Source organism: Anomaloglossus baeobatrachus, chromosome 12 (assembly GCF_048569485.1).
Source record: "Anomaloglossus baeobatrachus isolate aAnoBae1 chromosome 12, aAnoBae1.hap1, whole genome shotgun sequence".
Taxonomy (NCBI): domain Eukaryota; kingdom Metazoa; phylum Chordata; class Amphibia; order Anura; family Aromobatidae; genus Anomaloglossus; species Anomaloglossus baeobatrachus.
Window position 1 is genome coordinate 36256654 of NC_134364.1, and position 24066 is coordinate 36280719.

Genomic DNA, 24066 nt, shown 5'->3' on the forward strand with positions numbered 1-24066 from the left:
AAAAACATGTGGTTCTGCACCTTTGTTTTACACAGAGAATATGCTGATAACTCCTCCGCATAATCCAGGAGGGTATATACAACGTGCGACCAAACAGTGCAATGTATATAGTACAAGCATATCTATAAGTGCACTTCTGCACTAGTGGGGTTAGCACCACAGGTGCTGCTTAACGCCTGTTGCAGCGATTGTGTGACTATCAGAATCCAGGGTCTTCCACACTTGTCTCTGTTCGTACAGAAACTGACACTAATGGCTGCCGGCGTCCTTGTAGAGAAGGAAGCCGTGGGCGTGCCTGAGAAAGTGCGGGAATCCGGATTCACAGTGCACACAGTGAGAGGGGTGGAGTATGCAAAACATACTCCAGCTCTCAGCGCTGCTGTGCTATGCAGCGTCACGCCCCTACCCTGACTGTCAGGGCTGTGGGCGGTAACGAAGGGAGACTAGGCCCAGAAGCCGGGGACTCGAGTTAACAGCGCGGCCGCCGTAAAAGCGCGGGCCGCGCTGAAGTCCCCGGCGCACCACAAGTGCCAGCCGCGCCGCAGTCCCAGCGGCCGGCGCGACCGATTCCTAGAAGTGGCCAGCGTCCCGCCCCTCTCCTGACTGGCAGGTCTGGGGGCGGGAACGAACGGAAGCAGGCCGCAAAAGCCGGGGACTCTAGTTATCAGCGCGGCCGCCGTAAAAGCGCGGGCCGCGCTGAAGTCCCCGGCGCACCCCAAGTGCCAGCCGCGCCGCAGTCCCAGCGGCCGGCGCGACCGATGCCTAGAAGTGGCCAGCGTCCCGCCCCTCTCCTGACTGGCAGGTCTGGGGGCGGGAACGAACGGAAGCAGGCCGCAAAAGCCGGGGACTCTAGTTATCAGCGCGGCCGCCGTAAAAGCGCAGGCCGCGCTGAAGTCCCCGGCGCACTACAAGTGCCAGCCGCGCCGCAGTCCCAGCGGCCGGCGCGACCAATTCCCATAAGTGAGCCTGCTTCAGCGAAGCTGAATGAGGCCATGGCACAGGCGCCGCAGCGCTGATGTCCCCCGGCGTACTACAACACCCAGCATGCTGCGGTGTGAGCGCCAAATGCACGGGGACACAGAGTACCTTGAGGAAGCAGGGCCATGTCCCTGATGTACTCCGCTCCATCCAGCATCTTCTCCAGGGGCTGTAGATGGAGCACGGTCTCAGTGCCTGGAGACCGGTAAATCCCACTTCACCCAGAGCCCTGTAAAAAGGGATGGGGAAGGAATCAGCATGTGGGCTCCTGCCGCCGTACCCGCAATGGGTACCTCAACCTTACAAACACCTCCGACATACAGTGGGGTGAGAAGGGAGCATGCTGGGGACACTATATGTGTCCTCTTTTCTTCCATCCGACATAGTCAGCAGCTGCTGCTGACTAAAAAGTGGAGCTATGCGTGGATGTGTTGCCTCCTTCGCACAAAGCACAAAACTGGTGAGCCAGTGATCCCACTGGGGGTGTATAGCCAGAAGGGGAGGGGCCTTACACTTTTAAGTGTAATACTTTGTGTGGCCTCCAGAGGCAATAGCTATACACCCAATTGTCTGGGTCTCCCAATTAGGAGCGAAAAAGAAAAAAAAAAGAGCAACTGCAGCAATGATGCCACTACACCAATCCACTGCTCACACACACACACACACACACACACACACACACACACAATATTTCACATAAGGTTCCAGAAAGTACTTCTATATGGTGTGTCAGAGATGTCAAGCAAAGAGATATCACTTCCCTTGAGAAGTCAGATGCAATAACATGGCCTCGACGCGTTTCTCCTGCCTCACAGGTTCATCAGGAGGCCTCAAGTACAGGGGATAAATAAAAGGAGCATGTATCCTATGAGATGCGGATTACAATGAACAATACCTACCCTGAGATTGTATGGCAGTGTGACGAGCATACCACTGTGGTCCATGAAACACGCAGATTCGCCACTTTCTGACGTCGTCTTGCTTCGAGGCATTAACAATGGCGTATGCAACTTCACAGCTCCTAAACCAGAGACACCGGAGACGAGGTGTCAATTTAAAAGAAAAGAAAAAAAAAAAAAAAAAGAAGTGGAATCACAGCGACCAAAGTACAGTACAAATGTAATTCTTATATGAAATCTGGGGGACACGTTTATTTAGGAGAAGGCTGTACATTGTGGGATATGTGAGATCTTTGGGTGCAGCTTCTTTCCCCTCCTGTTCTTCTCTTATGGACAGAAAAGCAAGGACTAAAATGCGTGACTTCCTACAGACCAAACATTGCACTTACAATATTCATCCGGAAAAGGTCAGAACACACTAAATACAGGTTTTTGTTGATGAACTTGGAAATCAAAAAGTCCAATTGTAGAACTGATATTGTGAGCTCCTCAAAATTAAGAACTCACCATGTCTTTTAAATACGCGGCACACAGTCTCACACACGTGATGATGTATCCTAGCTGACCGGACTGAGAAGCTACCCTAAAAAACAAAGAAATAACCCTCGGTAAATGACTGGAAACTAACCAAGAGCCTACAAATTGTTGATGGGTCTGTAAAGCTTGGTTCCTTCAGCAAAAGATATGGATGGTCTTTTGGCCTTGGCAATGCTAGAAGTTCTAGAAATAGAAAATGGAAGGGACAAATCATCTGTGTTTAAAACCATGGCATCAGAGAATACATTGCATTTAGAACTTATTTCTTGAAACCCATCCAAGTCAGCCACAGACATTCCTTCTCTTGGAGGGACACAGTACAAAGGTCCTGCAATGTATTCCCTGATGCCATGGTTTTGAACACAGATGTGTCCCTTCCATTTTCTATTCCTAGAACTTCTAGCTTTGCCAAGGCCAAAAGACCATCAGTATCATTTGCTGAGGCCAAAAGACCATCAGTATCATTTGCTGAGGCCAAAAGACCATCAATATCATTTGCTGAGGCCAAAAGACCATCAGTATCATTTGCTGAGGCCAAAAGACCATCAGTATCATTTGCTGAGGCCAAAAGACCATCAGTATCATTTGCTGAGGCCAAAAGACCATCAGTATCATTTGCTGAAGGAACCAAATTTGGGAGTAGAAGATCATCCACGACCAAAACTACAAAATTTGTCTGTAAAGCTTGACAAAATGAGGAAACTAAAAATCACAGCAGGTCATGAAATAACTGCATGTCACGAACGGATATAAAAAGCAACCATCTGATAGCACAGGCGAGAAAAGTGTGTACATATAAAGATTGTACTAAACAATACCTTGAATATGTCACTGTCGTACGTGTAGTCCATAGCGGGTGAAATGCGCTGGGAGAAGATCTGACTGATCATCGTGCGGTATGCTTTTCCATCCACGTTGGCCAAGGTGTGGTGGAGAACTTCGTGGAGCTCAGACTCTTCGAGCTGTGGTGGCGGCAAGAGGTCGCATTTCAGGAGCTCCATGGCTGTGGGTCGAGTTGCCGGATCATGGTTCAGAAGCCAGGTGATAACTTTTCTCTGCAAAGTGAAGAATATGATGGCAAATTAAAAACAATCCAAGGAAAGAAAAAAAGGTTGGGCAAAGCCAACTACCGTATTTTTCCTGCTATATACCCCCATTCTGCTATATACCCCCATCCTGCTATATACCCCCATCCTGCTATATACCCCCATCCTGCTATATACCCCCATCCTGCTATATACCCCCATCCATCCTGATAAATACCCCCATCCATCCTGATAAATACCCCCATCCATCCTGATAAATACCCCCATCCTACTATATACCCCCCATCCATACTGCTGCGATAAGGAATAAATATGTTACCTGCTTTTCAGTTTCTGGGGTCTCAAAATCGTTTGGAAAACCAATGGAAGGCTGAAAGAAAAGATCAAGAAAAAGAACTCATATCAACTCTGGCGGCTTCCGGGATTAATCCTACAAGCATCCCCCGCTGCCCCAGTACTTGCAGAGATGGTTGTATTTTACAAAAGTCCACAATATAAAAAGCTCAAAAAATTTGCTTAACCCCTTAACGACGGGGCCAAATTCCGTTTTAGCGTTTTCGTTTTTTTCTCCCCTTCTTCCCAGAGCCAGAACTTTTTTATTTTTCTGTCCACAGACATATGAGAGCTTGTTTTTTGCAGGACAAGTTGTACCATTCACTTTACCACATAGTGTACTGGAAAAATGGGGAAAAATTCCTAACAGGGAGAAATTGTGAAAAAAAAATTAAATTCTGACATTTTTTTGAGGAACTGTTTTTACAATGTGCCTGTTGTGATAAAAATGACCTTGCAATACGATTCTTCTCATCAGTACAATTACAACGATAGCAAACAAGTCCAGTATTTTTGTTATTAGTTTAGTAGTGAAAAAAAAATGAGAAAAAAATTTGGGGGGTTGTGTCGCCATTTTCTAAGACCCTTAACATTTTCATTTTTCAGTCGACGGAGCTATGTGATTGCTTACTTTTTGCAGGGCATGATGGTGTTTTTATTGATACAATGTTGGGACAGATATGAAGTTTTGATCACTTGTTTTAGCAATTTTTGTAGTATTGCAGCAACCCCCAAAAAAAAACAAAACAATTTTGGAGTTCTTGAATCTTTTCTCTTTTTTTTTTTTTGTTTACAGTGTTTACCAATCGGTTTAATTTTTTATATTTTGTTGGATCTAACCTTTAGGAACACGACTATATCACATTTTGCTTTTTTTATTATTAATTTTAATGGGTAAAAAGACGGGCGATTCTCTTTTTTTTTTTATCTTTTTTTATTTTATTTTTTACTTTTTACTGTTCTTAATAGTCCCCTTAGGGAACCTGCAGCTGTAATTGTCTAATCACTTGTGCTATAGACAGCAATGCCACAGCATTACTGCATATAGTGATAATCACAGTCTCCTTGGAAGCCCAGCCATAGGCGGGCTTCAGAGGAGTGCTGTTATGACAAGCATGGAGGTCTTCGGCAGACCCCCTGCTGTAACAGCAACCCATCAGTGTTCCGCGATCCAATCATGGGGATGCTGATTGGTGCTTAGAATGACGCCCTCCCCCCACACAGACATGTGTTACATAACATGTTAATAATCACAGAAAGCTTAGCTCCACCCGCGATTGTTAGGGGCAAGTCCTGGATGTAATACACTGCCATTACCTGCAGAGTATGGGGTGCTCATCTTGTGAACCTGCTCCATACACCCGGTTCTGACTTTCGCCATACATGTACGGTGGATGTCGTGAAGTGGTTAAAGGGAAGCGGTCACCATGAGAATGCCATCCAGACTGTTCTAGAGCGTGATGAGCTGATTAGACTGGTATATAGTTTTTTTTTTTTAGAAAGTATTCAGTGTAATCTGTGTTTTAATCATTTAGTCCTCTGCGCCTTGTGATTTTTGGTCCAATGGGTGATCCTATCAGTGACTGACAGCCATCATTGTATGCACACTTATATAAAGCTGTCAGTCCCTGATAAAACCGCTCACTGGACAAATAAAAAAAAACACAAAAGTGCAGGTATTAAATGATTAAGATACAGGATATACTGAATCTTTTCTCTCAAAAAGGATATATCAATCTGCTCAGCTCTACCTGCTCTGCAGATTGTTGGACTGCAATTTCATGGTGTCAGGTTCCCTTTAAATGTGGAGTTTTATGTATACATTTTTCCATTTAGTCTAGGAATTAGAATATATGATTTGGGTAGGTGGAAATATGCAAAATGGAGCCACTAACAAATATGTAATGTCTAGGGGATGTACGCAGGTAATTGGTTAAAAGCAAAGAGCTCACTGCGATACTGGTATAAATAAATTATGTAGTCGTCTTTGTTGATAGACTTAATTAAATACTTGATAGACACAAGAGTAGAATTTCCGCAACCAAATCCGCAGCAGTATTCACCGCTGTGGAAATTCTGTAGAGGAAAGGAGCGGTGGGACAGTACCATAAAGCTCTGACATGAGGCTCCGGGATTCCACAATTTTTTACATCATAGATATGACTGATGTACTGTAATATAGCCAATATCAAACAACCACATCAAAGATTATATATGTCACTAAAGATACCTGTCTCAGCATTCCCAGCACAGAAATCCTTTCAGAGCTCGTGTCCATAGGTCTGTACGACATCTCGAATAGGATGATCCCCAAGCTGAACAGGTCAACTTTCTAGAAGAGAAAAAAGAAGGGAATTTTGTTTACTTACCGTAAATTCCTTTTCTTCTAGCTCTAATTGGGAGACCCAGACAATTGGGTGTATAGGCTATGCCTCCGGAGGCCGCACAAAGTATTACACTCAAAAGTGTTAAGCCCCTCCCCTTCTGCCTATACACCCCCCGTGCTCCCACGGGCTCCTCAGTTTTGGTGCAAAAGCAAGAAGGAGGAAAAAGAATTATAAACTGGTTTAAAGTAACTTCAATCCGAAGGAATATCGGAGAACTGAAACCATTCAACATGAACAACATGTGTACACAAAAAAACAGGGGCGGGCGCTGGGTCTCCCAATTAGAGCTAGAAGAAAAGGAATTTACGGTAAGTAAACAAAATTCCCTTCTTCTTTGTCGCTCTATTGGGAGACCCAGACAATTGGGACGTCCAAAAGCAGTCCCTGGGTGGGTAAAATAATACCTCGTAAGAGAGCCGTAAAACGGCCCTTTCCTACAGGTGGGCAACCGCCGCCTGAAGGACTCGTCTACCTAGGCTGGCATCCGCCGAAGCATAGGTATGCACCTGATAGTGCTTTGTGAAAGTGTGCAGGATCGACCAGGTAGCCGCCTGACACACCTGCTGAGCCGTAGCCTGGTGCCTCAAAGCCCAGGACGCGCCCACGGCTCTGGTAGAATGGGCCTTCAGCCCTGAGGGAACCGGAAGCCCAGCAGAACGGTAAGCTTCGAGAATTGGTTCCTTGATCCACCGAGCCAGGGTTGATTTGGAATCCTGTGACCCTTTACGCTGGCCAGCGACAAGGACAAAGAGTGCATCCGAGCGGCGCAGGGGCGCCGTACGAGAAATGTAGAGTCTGAGTGCTCTCACCAAATCTAACAAGTGCAAATCCTTTTCACATTGGTGAACTGGATGAGGATAAAAAGAATGTAAGGAGATATCCTGATTGAGATGAAAGGAGGATACCACCTTAGGGAGAAAATACGGAACCGGACGTAGAACCACCTTGTCCTGGTGAAACACCAGGAAAGGGGCTTTGCACGACAATACTGCTAGCTCAGACACTCTCCGAAGAGAAGTGACTGCTACTAGAAAAACCACTTTCTGCGAAAGTCGTGAGAGGGAAATATCTCTCATTGGCTCGAATGGTGGTTTCTGAAGAACCATCAGAACCCTGTTTAGATCCCAGGGATCTAATGGCCGCTTGTAAGGTGGAACGATGTGACAAACCCCCTGCAGGAACGTGCGTACCTGTGGAAGCCTGGCTAGGCGCTTCTGGAAAAACACAGAGAGCGCTGAGACTTGTCCCTTAAGGGAGCCGAGCGACAAACCCTTTTCCAGTCCAGATTGAAGGAAGGACAGAAAAGTGGGCAAGGCAAAAGGCCAGGGAGAAAAAACCCTGAGCAGAGCACCACGACAGGAAAATTTTCCACGTCCTGTGGTAGATCTTGGCGGACGTTGGTTTCCTAGCCTGTCTCATAGTGGCAATGACGTCTTGAGATAACCCTGAAGACGCTAGGGTCCAGGACTCAATGGCCACACAGTCAGGTTGAGGGCCGCAGAATTCCGATGGAAAAAACGGCCCTCGAGATAGCAAGTCTGTTCGGTCTGGTAGTGTCCACGGTTGGCCGACCGTGAGATGCCACAGATCCGGGTACCACGACCTCCTTGGCCAGCCTGGAGCGACGAGGATGGCGCGGCGGCAGTCGGTCCTGATCTTGCGTAACACTCTGGGCAACAGTGCCAGCGGAGGAAACGCATAAGGGAGCTGAAAACTGCGACCATCCTGAACTAAGGCGTCTGCCGCCAGAGCTCTGGGATCTTGAGACCGTGCCATGAACATTGGTACCTTGTTGTTGTGCCGGGACGCCATGAGGTCGACGTCCGGCACCCCCCAGCAGCAACGGATCTCCTGAAACACGTCCGTGTGAAGGGACCATTCCCCTGCGTCCATACCCTGGCAACTGAGATAATCTGCTTCCCAGTTTTCCACGCCTGGGATGTGAACTGCGGGTATGGTGGATGCCGTGGCTTCCACCCACATCAAAATCCGCCGGACTTCCTGGAAGGCTTGCCGGCTGCGTGTGCCACCTTGGTGGTTGATGTATGCCACCGCTGTGGAATTGTCCGACTGAATTCGGATCTGCTCGCCTTCCAGCCACTGCTGGAACGCTTTCTGGGCAAGATACACTGCCCGTATTTCCAGAACGTTTATCTGAAGCGAGGACTCTTGCTGGGTCCACGTACCCTGAGCCCTGTGGTGGAGAAAAAACCGCTCCCCACCCTGACAGACTCGCGTCCGTCGTGACTACTTCCCAGGATGGGGGTAAGAAGGATTTCCCCTTCGATAATGAAGTGAGAAGAAGCCACCACTGAAGGGAATCTTTGGTCGCCTGAGAGGAGACGGTCCTGTCGAGGGACGTCGGCTTCCTGTCCCATTTGCGTAGGATGTCCCATTGAAGGGGACGCAGGTGAAACTGCGCGAAAGGGACTGCCTCCATTGCTGCCACCATCTTCCCCCGGAAGTGCATGAGGCGCCTCAAGGGGTGTGACTGGCCTTGAAGGAGAGATTGTACCCCTTTCTGTAGTGACTACTGCTCGATCAGCGGAAGCTTCACTATCGCTGAGAGGGTATGAAACTCCATGCCAAGGTATGTCAGCGATTGGGCCGGTGTCAGATTTGACTTTGGAAAATTGATGATCCACCCGACACCCTGGAGAGTCTCCAGGGAAGCGTCGAGGCTGCGTTGGCATGCCTCCTGAGAGGGTGCCTTGATCAGCATCCAAGTGCGGGATCACCGAGTGACCCTGCGAGTGTAGGAGCGCTACTACAGTAGCCATAACCTTGGTAAAAACCCGTGGGGCTGTTGCCAGGCCGAACGGCAGTGCCACGAATTGCAGGTGTTCGTTTCCTATGGCGAAGCGCAAGAAGCGCTGGTGCTCTGGAGCAATCGGTACGTGGAGATAAGCATTTTTGATATCGATCGATGCAAGGAAATCTCCTTGGGACATTGAGGCGATGACGGAGCGGAGGGATTCCATCCTGAACCATCTGGTTTTTTACATGTTTGTTGAGCAGTTTCAGGTCCAGGACCGGGCGGAAAGACCAGTCCTCCTTTGGGACCACAAACAAGATGGAGTAAAAACTGTGGCTCAGTTGCTGAAGAGGAACCGGGATCACCACTCCTTCTGCCTTCAGAGTGCGCAGCGCCTGCAGAAGAGCCTCGGCTCGCTAGGGAGGCGGGGATGACCTGAAGAATCGAGTCGGGGGACGAGAGGTGAACTCTATCTTGTAACCGTGAGACAGAATGTCTCTCACCCAGCGGTCTTTTATTTGTGGCAGCCAGGTGTCGCAAAAGCGAGAGAGCCTGCCACCGACCGAGGATGCTACTAGAGGATGACGAAAGTCATGAGGAAGCCGCTTTGTTAGCGGCGCCTCCGGTGGCCTTTTAAGGACGTGACTTAGACCGCCATGCATCAGAGTTCCTTTGTTCTTTCTGAGACCTTTTGGACGAGGAGAATTGGGACCTGCCCCGCCCTGAAAGGACCGAAACCTCGACTGCCCTCTCCTCTGTTGGGGTATGTCCTGTTCGGACTGGGGTAAGGATGTATCCTTTCCCTTGGATTGTGTGATGATTTCATCCAGACGCTCGCTAAACAGCCTGTCGCCAGAAATTGGCAACCTGGTTAAGCGCTTTTTTTTTTTTTTTTTTTGGAAGCAGAATCTGCCTTCCATTCCCGTAGCCACAAGGCCCTGCGGAGTACCACCGAATTGGTGGCCGCGACCGCCGTACGGCTCGCAGAGTCCAGGACAGCAATAATAGCGTAAGACGCAATTGCCGAGGTCTGGGTGGTAATGGATGCCACTTGTGGCGCGGCCGTGCATGTGGCTGCTTCAATTTGCGCTTGACCTGCTGAGATAGCTTGTAGCGCCCATACGGCTGCGAATGCTGGGGCAAAAGAAGCTCCGATAGCTTCATAGATGGATTTCAAACAGAGCTCCATCTGCCTGTCAGTGGCATCTTTGAGTGAAGCCCCATCTTCCACTGCAAGTATGGATCTAGCCGCCAGTCTGGAGATTGGAGGATCCACTTTGGGACACTGAGTCCAACCTTTAACCCCGTCAGGGGGAAAAAGATAACGTGTATCCTTAAGGCGCTTAGAAAGCCGCTTATCTGGACAAGCATGATGAATCTGGACTGCCTCTCTGAAATCAGAGTGGTCCAGAAACATACTCGGTGTAAGAGAAGCTGACTCCTCCGCCGGAGGAGCTGAGGGAGAAATATCCAGCATTTGATCGATGGACGCAATAAGGTCGTTCACTATGGCGTCCCCGTCTGGAGTATTAAGATTGAGAGCGCCCTCAGGATCAGAATCCTGATCAGCTGTCTCCGCATCATCAACCAGAGATTCCCCCCGCTGAGACCCTGAACAATATGATGTCGAGGGAAATTCTAAGCGAGCCCGCGTAGTCGGTCTGGGGCTGGGGTCTAAGTCAGAACCCTCAGCCTGGGATGTATGAGATACCCCGGGAGGACATTGTTGGTCCAACTGAGGGGGGCCAGGGAACAATGATTCAACAGAGTCCCTTTGCTGAGATACCGGCCTGGACTGCAAGGCTTCTAGTATCTAGCCATAGTCTCAGAGAGTTTTGCGAACTCCGTCCCCGTCACTAGGACAGTGTCAACAGGTGGCTCCCCCTGGGCCCCTCTTAGCAGAGGCCCTGGCTGAAGACGTGACACAGGGCCGAACATTGCACACAATGAGGGTCAATGGAACCTGCCGGCAGCTTGGTCGTACAAGCGACGCAGGCAGCATAATAAGCCTGTGTTTTGGCACCCCTGCCTTTTGTGGGCGCCATGCTATTGTTTTCCCTGAGTAACACACTAGGGTATATAGCCAGAATGAACTGTGCACATACAGTGTAAAATATATACTATAAACAAATAATGTATCAATACACTACAGCACCATGGGGCTAGCACCACAGGTGCTGGTTACCATCCGCCTAAAGCGGTTATGAGGCCACCAGAGACCGTGTCTGGGTCTCCCAGGGTTTGTCCCCCTCTGCAGCGTCGGAGGAGCTGACAGAAATGGCTGCGGCGTCCTGACGAGAGGAGGGAGCCGTGGGCGTGGCCGAGGTGCTCACACTGTGCACAGTGAGGGGGGTGGAGTATGGAAATCATACTCCAGCCCTCAGTGCTGCTCGTTCCGTGCAGCGTCCCGCCCTTCCCCCTGCCTGTCAGGGCTGAGGGCGGGAGAAAGGGAAACTAGGCCGCAAGCAAGCCGGGGACTCGAGTATACGCGTGGCCGCCGTAAAAGCGCTGCCGACGCCGAAGTCCCCGGCGAACTACAAGTCCCAGCCGTGCCGCAGTTTCCCATGGCAGCGGCGGTTAGCGCGGTAGCCCCTACATATGGACACACTCAGCGACGCTGAGTGTGTAATGGCACAGTTGAACCCGGTCAGCGCCGCGGTCCCCGGTGCACCAGCACACCCAGCAAAGCTGAGGTGTTGCCGTGCGCGGTCCCAACAGGGATACAGAGTACCTTCACGTAGCAGGGCCATGTCCCTGAACTGTACCCGGCTCCTATCCAGCAGTCTCCACAGGAGTTGTGGATGATGCACGGTCTCAGTGCCTGGAGACCGATAGGATCCCACTTCACCCAGAGCCCTGAGGGGGATGGGGAAGGAAAGCAGCATGTGGGCTCCAGCCTCTGTACCCGCAATGGATACCTCAACCTTAACAACACCGCCGACAAGAGTGGGGTGAGAAGGGAGCATGCTGGGGGCCCTATATGGGCCCACTTTTCTTCCAACCGACATAGTCAGCAGCTGCTGCTGACTAATCTGTGGAGCTGTGCTGTGCGTGTCTGACCTCCTTCGCACAAAGCAAAAAACTGAGGAGCCCGTGGGAGCACGGGGGGTGTATAGGCAGAAGGGGAGGGGCTTAACACTTTTGAGTGTAATACTTTGTGCGGCCTCCGGAGGCATAGCCTATACACCCAATTGTCTGGGTCTCCCAATAGAGCGACAAAGAAAACACAGAGAGCGCTGAGACTTGTCCCTTAAGGGAGCCGAGCGACAAACCCTTTTCCAGTCCAGATTGAAGGAAGGACAGAAAAGTGGGCAAGGCAAAAGGCCAGGGAGAAATACCCTGAGCAGAGCACCACGACAGGAAAATTTTCCACGTCCTGTGGTAGATCTTGGCGGACGTTGGTTTCCTAGCTTGTCTCATAGTGGCAATGACGTCTTGAGATAACCCTGAAGACGCTAGGATCCAGGACTCAATGGCCACACAGTCAGGTTGAGGGCCGCAGAATTCAGATGGAAAAACGGCCCTTGAGATAGCAAGTCTGGTCGGTCTGGTAGTGCCCACGGTTGGCCGACCGTGAGATGCCACAGATCCGGGTACCACGACCGCCTCGGCCAGTCTGGAGCGACGAGGATGACGCGGCGGCAGTCGGCCCTGATCTTGCGTAACACTCTGGGCAACAGTGCCAGCGGAGGAAACACATAAGGGAGCTGAAACTGCGACCAATCCTGAACTAAGGCGTCTGCCGCCAGAGCTCTGGGATCTTGAGACCGTGCCATGAACGCCGGTACCTTGTTGTTGTGCCGGGACGCCATGAGGTCGACGTCCGGCACCCCCCAGCGGCAACAGATCTCCTGAAACACGTCCGGGTGAAGGGACCATTCCCCTGCGTCCATGCCCTGGCGACTGAGATAATCTGCTTCCCAGTTTTCCACGCCTGGAATGTGAACTGCAGAGATGGTGGAGGCCGTGGCTTCCACCCACATCAAAATCCGCCGGACTTCCTGGAAGGCTTGCCGACTGCGTGTGCCGCCTTGGTGGTTGATGTATGCCACCGCTGTGGAATTGTCCGACTGAATTCTGATCTGCTTGCCTTCCAGCCACTGCTGGAACGCTTTCAGGGCAAGATACACTGCCCGTATTTCCAGAACATTGATCTGAAGCGAGGACTCTTGCTGGGTCCACGTACCCTGAGCCCTGTGGTGGAGAAAAACCGCTCCCCACCCTGACAGACTCGCGTCCGTCGTGACCACCTCCCAGGATGGGGGTAGGAAGGATTTCCCTTTCGATAATGAAGTGGGAAGAAGCCACCACCGAAGGGAAGCTTTGGTCGCCTGCGAGAGGGAGACGTTCCTGTCGAGGGACGTCGGCTTCCTGTCCCATTTGCGTAGGATGTCCCATTGAAGAGGACGCAGGTGAAACTGCGCGAAAGGAACTGCCTCCATTGCTGCCACCATCTTCCCCAGGAAGTGCATGAGGCGCCTCAAGGTGTGTGACCGACCTTGAAGGAGAGATTGTACCCCTGTCTGTAGTGACCGCTGCTTGATCAGCGGAAGCTTCACTATCGCTGAGAGGGTATGAAACTCCATGCCAAGGTATGTCAGCGATTGGGCCGGTGTCAGATTTGACTTTGGAAAATTGATGATCCACCCGAAACTCTGGAGAGTCTCCAGGGTAGCGTCGAGGCTGTGTTGGCATGCCTCTAGAGAGGGTGCCTTGATCAACAGATCGTCCAAGTACGGGATCACCGAGTGACCCTGAGAGTGGAGGACCGCTACTACAGTAGCCATAACCTTGGTGAAAACCCGTGGGGCTGTTGCCAGGCCGAACGGCAGTGCCACGAACTGCAGGTGTTCGTTTCCTATGGCGAAGCGCAAGAAGCGCTGGTGCTCTGGAGCAATCGGTACGTGGAGATAAGCATCTTTGATATCGATCGATGCAAGGAAATCTCCCTGGGACATTGAGGCGATGACGGAGCGGAGGGATTCCATCCGGAACCGCCTGGTCTTTACGTGTTTGTTGAGAAGTTTCAGGTCCAGGACAGGTCGGAAAGACCCGTCCTTCTTTGGGACCACAAACAAGTTGGAGTAAAAACCGTGGCCCTGTTGCTGAAGAGGAACAGGGACCACCACTCCTTCTGCCTTCAGAATGCCCAGCGCCTGCAGAAGAGCCTCGGCTCGCTCGGGAGGCGGGGATGACCTGAAGAATCGAGTCGGGGGACGAGAGGTGAACTCTATCTTGTAACCGTGAGACAGAATGTCTCTCACCCAACGGTCTTTTACCCGTGGCAGCCAGGTGTCGCAAAAGCGGGAGAGCCTGCCACCGACCGAGGATGCGGAGTGAGGATGCCGAAAGTCATGAGGAAGCCGCTTTGGTAGCGGCACTTCCGGTGGTCTTTTTAGGACGTGACTTAGACCGCCATGCATCAGAGTTCCTTTGATCTTTCTGAGGCCTTTTGGACGAGGAGAATTGGGACCTGCCCGCGCCCCGAAAGGACCGAAACCTCGACTGCCCCTTCCTCTGTTGGGGTATGTTCGGTTTGGGCTGGGGTAAGGATGTATCCTTTCCCTTGGATTGTTTGATGATTTCATCCAAACGCTCGCCAAACAATCGGTCGCCAGAAATTGGCAAACTGGTTAAGCGCTTTTTGGAAACAGAATCTGCCTTCCATTCCCGTAGCCACAAGGCCCTGCGGAGTACCACCGAATTGTCGGCTGCAACCGCCATACGGCTCGCAGAGTCCAGGACAGCATTAATAGCGTAAGACGCAAATGCCGACGTCTGAGTGGTTATGGACGCCACCTGTGGCGCGGACGTGCGTGTGGCTGCGTCAATTTGCGCTTGACCTGCTGAGATAGCTTGTAGCGCCCATACGGCTGCGAATGCTGGGGCAAAAGAAGCGCCGATAGCTTCATAGATGGATTTCAACCAGAGCTCCATCTGCCTGTCAGTGGCATCTTTGAGTGAAGCCCCATCTTCCACTGCAAGTATGGATCTAGCTGCCAGTCTGGAGATTGGAGGATCCACTTTGGGACACTGAGCCCAACTTTTGACCACGTCAGGGGGAAAGGGATAACGTGTATCCTTAAGGCGCTTAGAAAAACGCTTATCTGGACAAGCATGGTGATTCTGGACTGCCTCTCTGAAATCAGAGTGGTCCAGAAACATACTCTGTGTACGCTTGGGAAACCTGAAACGGAATTTCTCCTGCTGGGAAGCTGACTCCTCCACCGGAGGAGCTGAGGGAGAAATATCCAACATACGATTGATGGACGCAATAAGGTCGTTCACTATGGCGTCCCCATCCGGAGTATCAAGATTGAGAGCGGCCTCAGGATCAGAATCCTGATCAGCTGTCTCCGCATCATCAACCAGAGCTTCCCCCCTCTGAGACCCTGCACAATATGATGATGTCGAGGGAAAATCTAAGCGAGCTCGCTTAGTCGGTCTGGGGCTGGGGTCTGTGTCAGAACCCTCAGCTTGGGATCCATGAGATACCCCGGGAGGACATTGTTGGTCCAGCTGAGGTGGGCCAGGGAACAAAGATTCAACAGAGTCCCTGTGCTGAGATACCGGCCTGGACTGCAAGGCTTCTAGTATCTTAGCCATAGTCTCAGAGAGTTTTGCAAACTCCGGCCCTGTCACCTGAACAGTGTTAGCAGGTGGCTCCCCCTGGGCCCCCCCTAGCAGAGGCTCTGGCTGAGCAAGTGCCACAGGGGCCGAACAGTGCACACAATGAGGGTCAGTGGAACCTGTCGGTAGCGGGGTCGTACATGCGGCGCAGGCAACATAATAAGCCTGTGTTTTGGCACCCCTGCCTTTCGTGGGCGCCATGCTATTATCTTCCCTGAGCAACACAATAGGGTATATAGCCAGAAATCAACTGTGCACTATACAGTGTAAAATAAACATATAATGTTACACTACTGCACAATGGGGCTAGCACCACAGGTGCTGCTTACCACCCGCTTAAAGCGGTTGTGAGGCCACCAGAGTCCCTGCCTGGGTCTCCCAGACTTTGTCCCCCTCTGCAGCGTCCGAGGAGCTGACAGGAATGCGTCCTGAGGAGAGGAGGGAGCCGTGGGCGTGACCCAGAAAGAGCGGGAACTGGTGCCCGCACTGTGCACAGTGAGGGGGGTGGAGTATGCAAAGCATGCTCCAGCCCTCAGTGCTGCTTGTTCTGAGCAGCGTCCCGCCCTTCCCCTGCCTGTCAGGGCTGGGGGTGGGAGGAAAGGAACTAGGCCGCAAAAAGCCGGGGACTCTAGTAATAAACGCGGCCGCCGTAAAAGCGCGGCCGGCGTGGAAGTCCCCGGCGCACTACAAGTCCCAGCCGCGCCGCAGTGTTTCCATGGCAGCGGCGGTCAGTGCGGCAGTCCCTACACATAAACACACTCAGCAACGCTGAGTGTGTAATGGCACATATTAACCCGGTCAGCGCCGCGGTCCCCGGTGCACTAGCACACCCAGCAAAGCTGGAGTGTTGCTGTGCGCGGTCCCCACCGGGATACAGAGTACTTCCAAGTAGCAGGGCCATGTCCCTGAACGATACCCGGCTCCTATCCAGCAGGCTCCACAGGAGTTGTGGATGAAGCACGGTCTCAGTGCCTGGAGACCGATAGGATCCCACTTCCACCAGAGCCCTGAGGGGGATGGGGAAGGAAAACAGCATGTGGGCTCCAGCCTCCGTACCCGCAATGGATACCTCAACCTTACAACACCGCCGACAAGAGTGGGGTGAGAAGGGAGCATGCTGGGGGCCCTATATGGGCCCACTTTTCTTCCATCCGACATGGTCAGCAGCTGCTGCTGACCACTCTCTGGAGCTGTGCGTGCATGTCTGACCTCCTTCGCACAAAGCAAAAAACTGAGGAGCCCGTGGGAGCACGGGGGGGTGTATAGGCAGAAGGGGAGGGGCTTAACACTTTTGAGTGTAATACTTTGTGCGGCCTCCGGAGGCATAGCCTATACACCCAATTGTCTGGGTCTCCCAATAGAGCGACAAAGAAAAAAGTTTTAGAATCCGTACTAGATATTCGCTAAATGGCATATCAGAAGCACAGCAAATGTTCAGTAACTAAAAGTAAGTAGCATATACAGCTATCCATCTACTGATCGGTACTAAGGCGGGCTTTGCACGTTGCGACATCGAAAGCCGATGCTGCGATGTCGCACGCGATAGTCCCCGCCCCTGTCGCAGGTACGATATCTTGTGATAGCTGGCGTAGCGATAATTATCGCTACGCCAGCTTCACATGCACTCACCTGCCCTGCGACCGTCGCTCTGGCTGGCGACCCGCCTCCTTCCTAAGGGGGCGGGTCGTGCGCGTCACAGCGACGTCACACGGCAGGCGGCCAATGGCGGCGGAGGGGCGGAGATGAGCAGGATGTAAACATCCCGCCCACCTCCTTCCTTCCGCATAGTCGCTGGCGGCAGGTAGGAGATGTTCCTCGCTCCTGCGGCTTCATACACAGCGATGTGTGCTGCAGCAGGAACGAGGAACTACATCGTACCTGTCGCGGCATCGGCATTATGGAAATGTCGGAGCCTGCACCGATGATACGATTACGACGCTTTTGCACTCGTTCATCGTATCATCTAGGATTTACACACTACGACATCGCAAGTGACGCCGGATGTGCGTCACTTTCGATTTGACCCCACCGACATCGCACCTGCGATGTCGTAGTGTGCAAAGCCGCCCTAAGACTGATGCCCGGATAACTGATCCACTATTGTAGTTCCACCATTGTCAGTTCAAGAATGACACCCAGACCTTCAGCTTATTAATACCTGATTATAAGAGGCTTTCGTGTTCCCCTGGACTTCTGGACTCACATACAAAGCTGTGCCCACCATGCCCGTGAGTTTTCCTAAAGATTAAAAAAAATGGTTTAAACTTTAAAATTAAACTACAAGATAAATTCTACAGAAAGTCAGAGTTTTCAATAGAACTAATGGAAAGAAAAATAAAAAAATAGAAGAGTCGCCGCCTAAAGGAACCAATGACTTACCTTCAGGGTCAACCTTAACAAGATCACACCGAACTTGGTCCTCTTCTTGTGTGGATTCAGTCTACAAAAAAAAAATAAAAATAAAATAAATAATTGGGGGGGGATGGGTTTAGACTGCAAAATGACTGCACTCTCACACTCTCCAGCCGTCACATGGTTCTGACTCCTGCTCCGACCTCCATTTCAAACAAGCCTCCAAGCTTTAAGATCCTGCCAGTCAACCGGACCCTCCACGTCAAGGTGACGATTCACCGCCTGCAGTCCTCTCTGAACCATCCCATTATCTTATCCCCCATGGGTGAAACAGTTCTTTGGCCTGGTGGCAACTCCCACCCCTCATTCACCGAGGCAAATCCATTCTCCCATGGAATTGGTTGATCCTGATGATGGACACTAGTATCCTAGGACGTTGTGCCATGTTTTAACAGCTCACAGTGCAGGGACGCTAGAACTCCCAGGAGTCCTCACCCCTCAATCAACACTTTAGATTAACCGCAAATCCACACCATAGTTTGCAAATTTCAAAGAAAATTTAAAAAAAAAAACAAAAACGTCCTATGTAAAACCTTGTCCAAAGTGATGAGATGTCATCACAGAACTCAGAGTTTCGTTTTTTGGTGTATGGCTTGTGAACTCGAAAGCTAATTCTACCGTTCTTTTTTAAGTGCTAAGAATTGGAGTTTATAGAAATAATATATGGAAGTGTAAATGGTCCAAAAGTCTAGTAAGGTGCTGCAAGTGTAACACACATATAGTGGGAAAAATTGTATTTGATACACTGCCGATTTTGCAAGTTTTCCCATCTACAAAGAAGGGAGAGATCTGTGATTTTTATCGTAGGTACACTTCAACTGTGACAGACAGGATAAAAAAAAATAATTTCAGAAAATCCCATTGTATGATTGATAATTTATTTGCATTTTATTGCATGAAATAAGTATTTGATCACCTACCAAGCAGCAAGAATGTTGCCTCTCACAGACCTGTTATTTTTTCTTTAAGAAGCTCCTACTCTGCACTCATTACCTGTATTAATTGCACCTGTTTGAACCAGTTACCTGTATAATAGACACCTGTCCATATACTCAATCACACTCCAACCTCTCCACCATGGCCAAGACCAAACAGCTGTCTAAAGATACCACAGACAAAACTGTAGACCTGCACAAGCCTGGGATGGGATACAGGACAATAGGCAAGCAGCTTGGTGAGAAGGCAACAACTGTTGGTGCAATTATTAGAAAATGGACGAAGCAGAAGATGTCTGTCATTCTTATTCGCTCGGGATTTCATTCAAGATCTCGCCTTGTGGAGTAAGGATGATTCTGAGAAAGGTCAGGAATTAGCCCGGAACTACACGGAAGGACCTTGTCAATGACCTGAAGAGAGCTGAGGCCACAGTCTCAAGGATTACTGTTAGTAACACTACGCCGTCATAGATTAAAATTCTGCAGGGCATGCAAAGTCCACCTGCTCATGCCAGCACACGTCCAGGCCTGTTTGAAGTGCACCAATAACCATCTGGATGATCCAGAGGAGGTATGGGAAAAGGTCATGTGGTCAAATGTGACCAAAATAGAAGAACATTTTGTATAAATTTCACTCGCCGTGTATGGAGGAAGAAGAAGGAGTACAACCCCAAGAACACTGTCCCAACCATGAAGCATGGGGGTGGAAACATCATACTTTGGGGGTGCTTTCTGTAAAGGACAGGACTACTGCACCATATTGAAGGGAGAATGGCTGGCATTCTGTATTGCGAGATTTTGACCAACAACCTCCTTCCCTTAGTAAGAGCATTGAATTTTGGTCATAGCTGGGTCTTCCAGCATGACAATGACCCGAAACACATGGCCAGGGCAACAAAAAAGTGGCTTTCGAAGAAGCATTTCAAGGTACTGGAGTGGCCTAACCAGTCTCCAGACCTGAACCCAATACAAAATCTTTGGAGGGAGCTGAAACTCAATGTTGCTCAGTGACAGCCCCGAAACCTGAATGATCTGGAGAAGATCAGTATGGAGGAATCGCTAAAATCCCTGCAGCAGTGTGTGCAAACCTGGTCAAGAACTATCGGAAACATCCGAACTCTGTAACTGCAAACAAAGGTTTCTACCAAATATTAAGTTCTGTTTTTATATTGTATCAAATACTTATGTCATGAAATAAAATGCAAATTAATAAATTCATTATTTAAAAAAAATCATACAGTGTGCTTTTCTGAATTTTTGGGGGATTCTGTGACAGTTGAACTGTACCTAGGAAAAAAAATTACCGACCTCCCAATTCTTTGTAAGTAGGAACAGTTGAAAAATCGGCAGAGTATCAAATACTTATTGTCCTCACTGTGCCTTCACACTTCGATATTTTTAATAAATCTACCAGACTGTGCATCAGTTTCCCACCTCATATATTCAGTCATCTTCCTGTTAATAAATCTCCACTAACGTGTTTATACATCTGTAATCTACCGTAATAACTCCAATAAAACCGTAATGTTCAGTGTCAGAGGCGCTAAAGTATAAGCACTTACTTTATAGGCTGGATGATCTGTAGCCAGCCCAAAGTCCCCAATCTTCACTTGATCCTCCGAATCCAAGAAAATGTTAACCGGCTTCAAGTCCCTGTGTATCATCCCCTGTAAGACAAAACGGTAAATTCACTGGAGTCGCAACAAACTTTAGTAAAAAAACCATATAACATTGATAGGCAGGACAGACACACTGCTATAATGCACCATGCATTACCGCAAAAACAAAATACATGATAGATGGGAGGTCAATTTCTGGTTAATTGCTTAAAAGGGGTTGTCCACTTTTGGGAACATTTTTTTTTTTTTATCTCTTTCTTAAAAGGGAACTTAAAGGTTATAATAGAGTTACAATGCTGTGTGACTACTTTACTGACAGTGCAGCTACAGGTAGAAAATGAACTTTATTCCTCACAGGAGTCGCTGGCTTTCAGGCATACAGGCAGGCCAACATGGTTACAGTCACTGCTTACAACTTGGTGAGCAGCAGCTGTCAGAACACACCGATAGCCGGGCTATTAGTAAGGTGACCACACAGCATTGTAAGGCAATTACACTGCAGATTGGGTGTTTATTAAATATGTTGCATCGTTTGCGAGATATATATATATTTTGCCTTATTCTGTGTCTGTCTGTCTTGCTCCAAAATGACGTCATTACAGTGACAACAGTCGCATTGGCCGCTCGGCTCGACCTGGCCCCACCTCCCCGCACAGATTGCCCGATTGGCTCGGCTCGGCCCGGCCCCCTGCACGCATTGGCTGCTCGGCCAGGCCCCACCCCCCTCAGGCATTGGACGCTCGGCCTGGCCCCGCCCGCATTCCCCGAACCCAGACTGAGAGCCCCGACTCCCAAGTGACTGCTGCACCCCCGGGAGCCCACACCGGCAACCTACCCGAGACATACCCTTGCGTTGCTGGAATCGTGCTGGAGCCGGCGTTCGCACATCGGGTAACCATGGAAACCACTTTGCTTAATTACCCAATTGTGTACAATGGTTACCAGCGCATGCCGGCTTCCTGCCCATTCAGATCGTTGGTCTCCCGCTGTCAAACACGAAGATGCGTGCTGCACAGCAGGAGACCAACAAACAAAGAGTGAACCAGCACTGTCGCTTTGAATAGTTTTACCTGATGTGTACCATGGTTACTAGCTTACCCCGGCTCCCGACACACGTGTGCCGGCGCACGCTGGTAACCATGGTACACATCGGGTAACTATGGAAACCGCTCTGCATAGTTACCCGGGCCACGCCCCCTGCACACTGTGCCCGCTCGGCCATGCCCCCCGCACACTATGCCTGCTCGGCCACGCCCCACGCACACTATGCCCACTCGGCCACGCCCCCTACACACTATGCCCGCTCGGCCATGCCCCCAGCACACATTGGGCACCTATACACCTTCCCCCCAGGAATACTCCATCTATTAGACACCTCCCCCCAAGGACTACGCCACCTATTAGACACCTCCTCCCCAGGACTACTCCTCCCCCAGGACTACTCCTCCTATTAGACTCCTCCCCCCAGGACTACTCCTCCCATTATCCTCCTTTCTCCGCAGGACTACTCCTCCCATTATCCTCCTTTCTTCCCAGGACTACTCCTCCCATTATCCTCCTCTCTTCCCAGGACTACTCCTCCTATTATACTCCCCTTTCCCCAGGACTACTCCTCCTATTATACTCCTCACCCCCCAGGACTACTCCTCCTATTATACTCCCCTTTCCCCAGGACTACTCCTCCTATTATACTCCTCCTATTATCCTCCTCTCTCCCCAGGACTACTCCTCCTATTATCCTCCTCTCTCCCCAGGACTACTCCTCCTATTATCCTCCTCTCTCCCCAGGACTACTCCTCCCATTATCCTCTCTCCCCAGGACTACTCCTCCTATTATCCTCCTCTCTCCCCAGGACTACTCCTCCTATTATCCTCCTCTCTCCCCAGGACTACTCCTCCTATTATCCTCCTCTCTCCCCAGGACTACTACTCCTATTATACTCCTCTCCCCTCAAGACTACTCCTCCTATTATACTCCTCACCCCCCAGGACGACTACTCCCATTATCCTCCTCTCCCCCCAGGACTACTCCTTCTATTATACTCCTCTGCCCCCAAGACTACTCCTCGTATTTTCCTCCTCTCTCCCCAGGACTACTACTCCTATTTGCCTCCCCTCTCCCCAGGACTACTCCTCCTATTTTCCTCCTCTCTCCCCAAGACTACTCCTGCTATTAGGAGAAAAGGAACTCCGGCACACTACCCCAAATAAAGAAATAGTCGGAAGTGTGTAACAATCAAGTTGTATATTTATTTCAAAAAAGACAAAAGATAAGACAGTCTACAAGAGTAAACGTTTCAACCATATTCGGTCTTCCTCAGATAAAACTTATCTGTGTGTAAACAGGAAAGCAATACACACAGATAAGTCCTATCTGAGGTAGACCAAATACGGTCGAAACGTTTACTCTTGTAGACTGTCTTGTCTTTTTTCTTTATTTTGATAAATATACAACTTGATTGTTACACACTTCCGACTATTTCTTTATTTGGGGTAGTATGCCGGAGTTCCTTTTCTCCTATATGATATTTTTTCTCCAGAGCACCTATTGGTGAAGCAGGGTCCTATCTCCTTGATACTCCTCCTATTAGACTCCTCCACCTCAGGACTACTCCTTCTATTAGACTCCTCCCCCTCAGGACTACTCCTACTATTAGACTCCTCCCCCTTAGGACTACTCCTCCTATTAGACTCCTCCCCCTCAGGACTACTCCTCCTATTAGACTCCTCCTCCCCCAGGACTACTCCTCCTATTATACTCCTCTCTCCGCAGGACTACTCCTCCAACACACACACAACGCTGTAGACACACAGCGCTCCACAAACAACGTAACACACACACAAACACCGCTCTCACACACCCCCACACCCAGACAACACCCAGAACATTTACAGCGCCCTACACAAACACTTGGCAACTACACATAGCAACACATATACATATACATATACATATTATATATGAAGGGAATTTTGTTTACTTACCGTAAATTCCTTTTCTTCTAGCTCCTATTGGGAGACCCAGACAATTGGTGTATAGCTTCTGCCTCCGGAGGCCACACAAAGTATTACACTTTAAAAAGTGTAACCCCTCCCCTCTGCCTATACACCCTCCCGTGCATCACGGGCTCCTCAGTTTTGGTGCAAAAGCAGGAAGGAGGAAACTTATAAATTGGTCTAAGGTAAATTCAATCCGAAGGATGTTCGGAGAACTGAAAACCATGAACCAAAAGAACAATTCAACATGAACAACATGTGTACACAAAAGAACAAACAGCCCGAAGGGAACAGGGGCGGGTGCTGGGTCTCCCAATAGGAGCTAGAAGAAAAGGAATTTACGGTAAGTAAACAAAATTCCCTTCTTTGTCGCTCCATTGGGAGACCCAGACAATTGGGACGTCCAAAAGCAGTCCCTGGGTGGGTAAAAGAATACCTCGATAAAAAGAGCCGAAACGACCCCCTCTTACAGGTGGGCAACCGCCGCCTGAAGGACTCGCCTAACTAGACTGGCGTCTGCCGAAGCATAGGTATGCAC

The 24066-nt window shown here is 49.9% G+C and overlaps 1 protein-coding gene across 1 annotated transcript in view; it reads right to left on the reverse strand.

Annotated features, from left to right (window-relative positions):
- The window catches only part of EIF2AK4 (eukaryotic translation initiation factor 2 alpha kinase 4), a 231835-nt gene that overhangs the window by 92886 nt on the left and 114883 nt on the right, over positions 1-24066 (reverse strand). The window contains exons 16-23 of the mRNA XM_075330727.1: positions 20475-20579; positions 17945-18005; positions 17724-17803; positions 6024-6125; positions 3780-3830; positions 3233-3469; positions 2385-2460; positions 1878-1999 (exon numbers count right to left, since the gene is read on the reverse strand). Of these exons, the coding sequence (XP_075186842.1) occupies positions 1878-1999; positions 2385-2460; positions 3233-3469; positions 3780-3830; positions 6024-6125; positions 17724-17803; positions 17945-18005; positions 20475-20579 (834 nt within the window). The remainder of the gene's footprint in view (positions 1-1877; positions 2000-2384; positions 2461-3232; positions 3470-3779; positions 3831-6023; positions 6126-17723; positions 17804-17944; positions 18006-20474; positions 20580-24066) is intronic.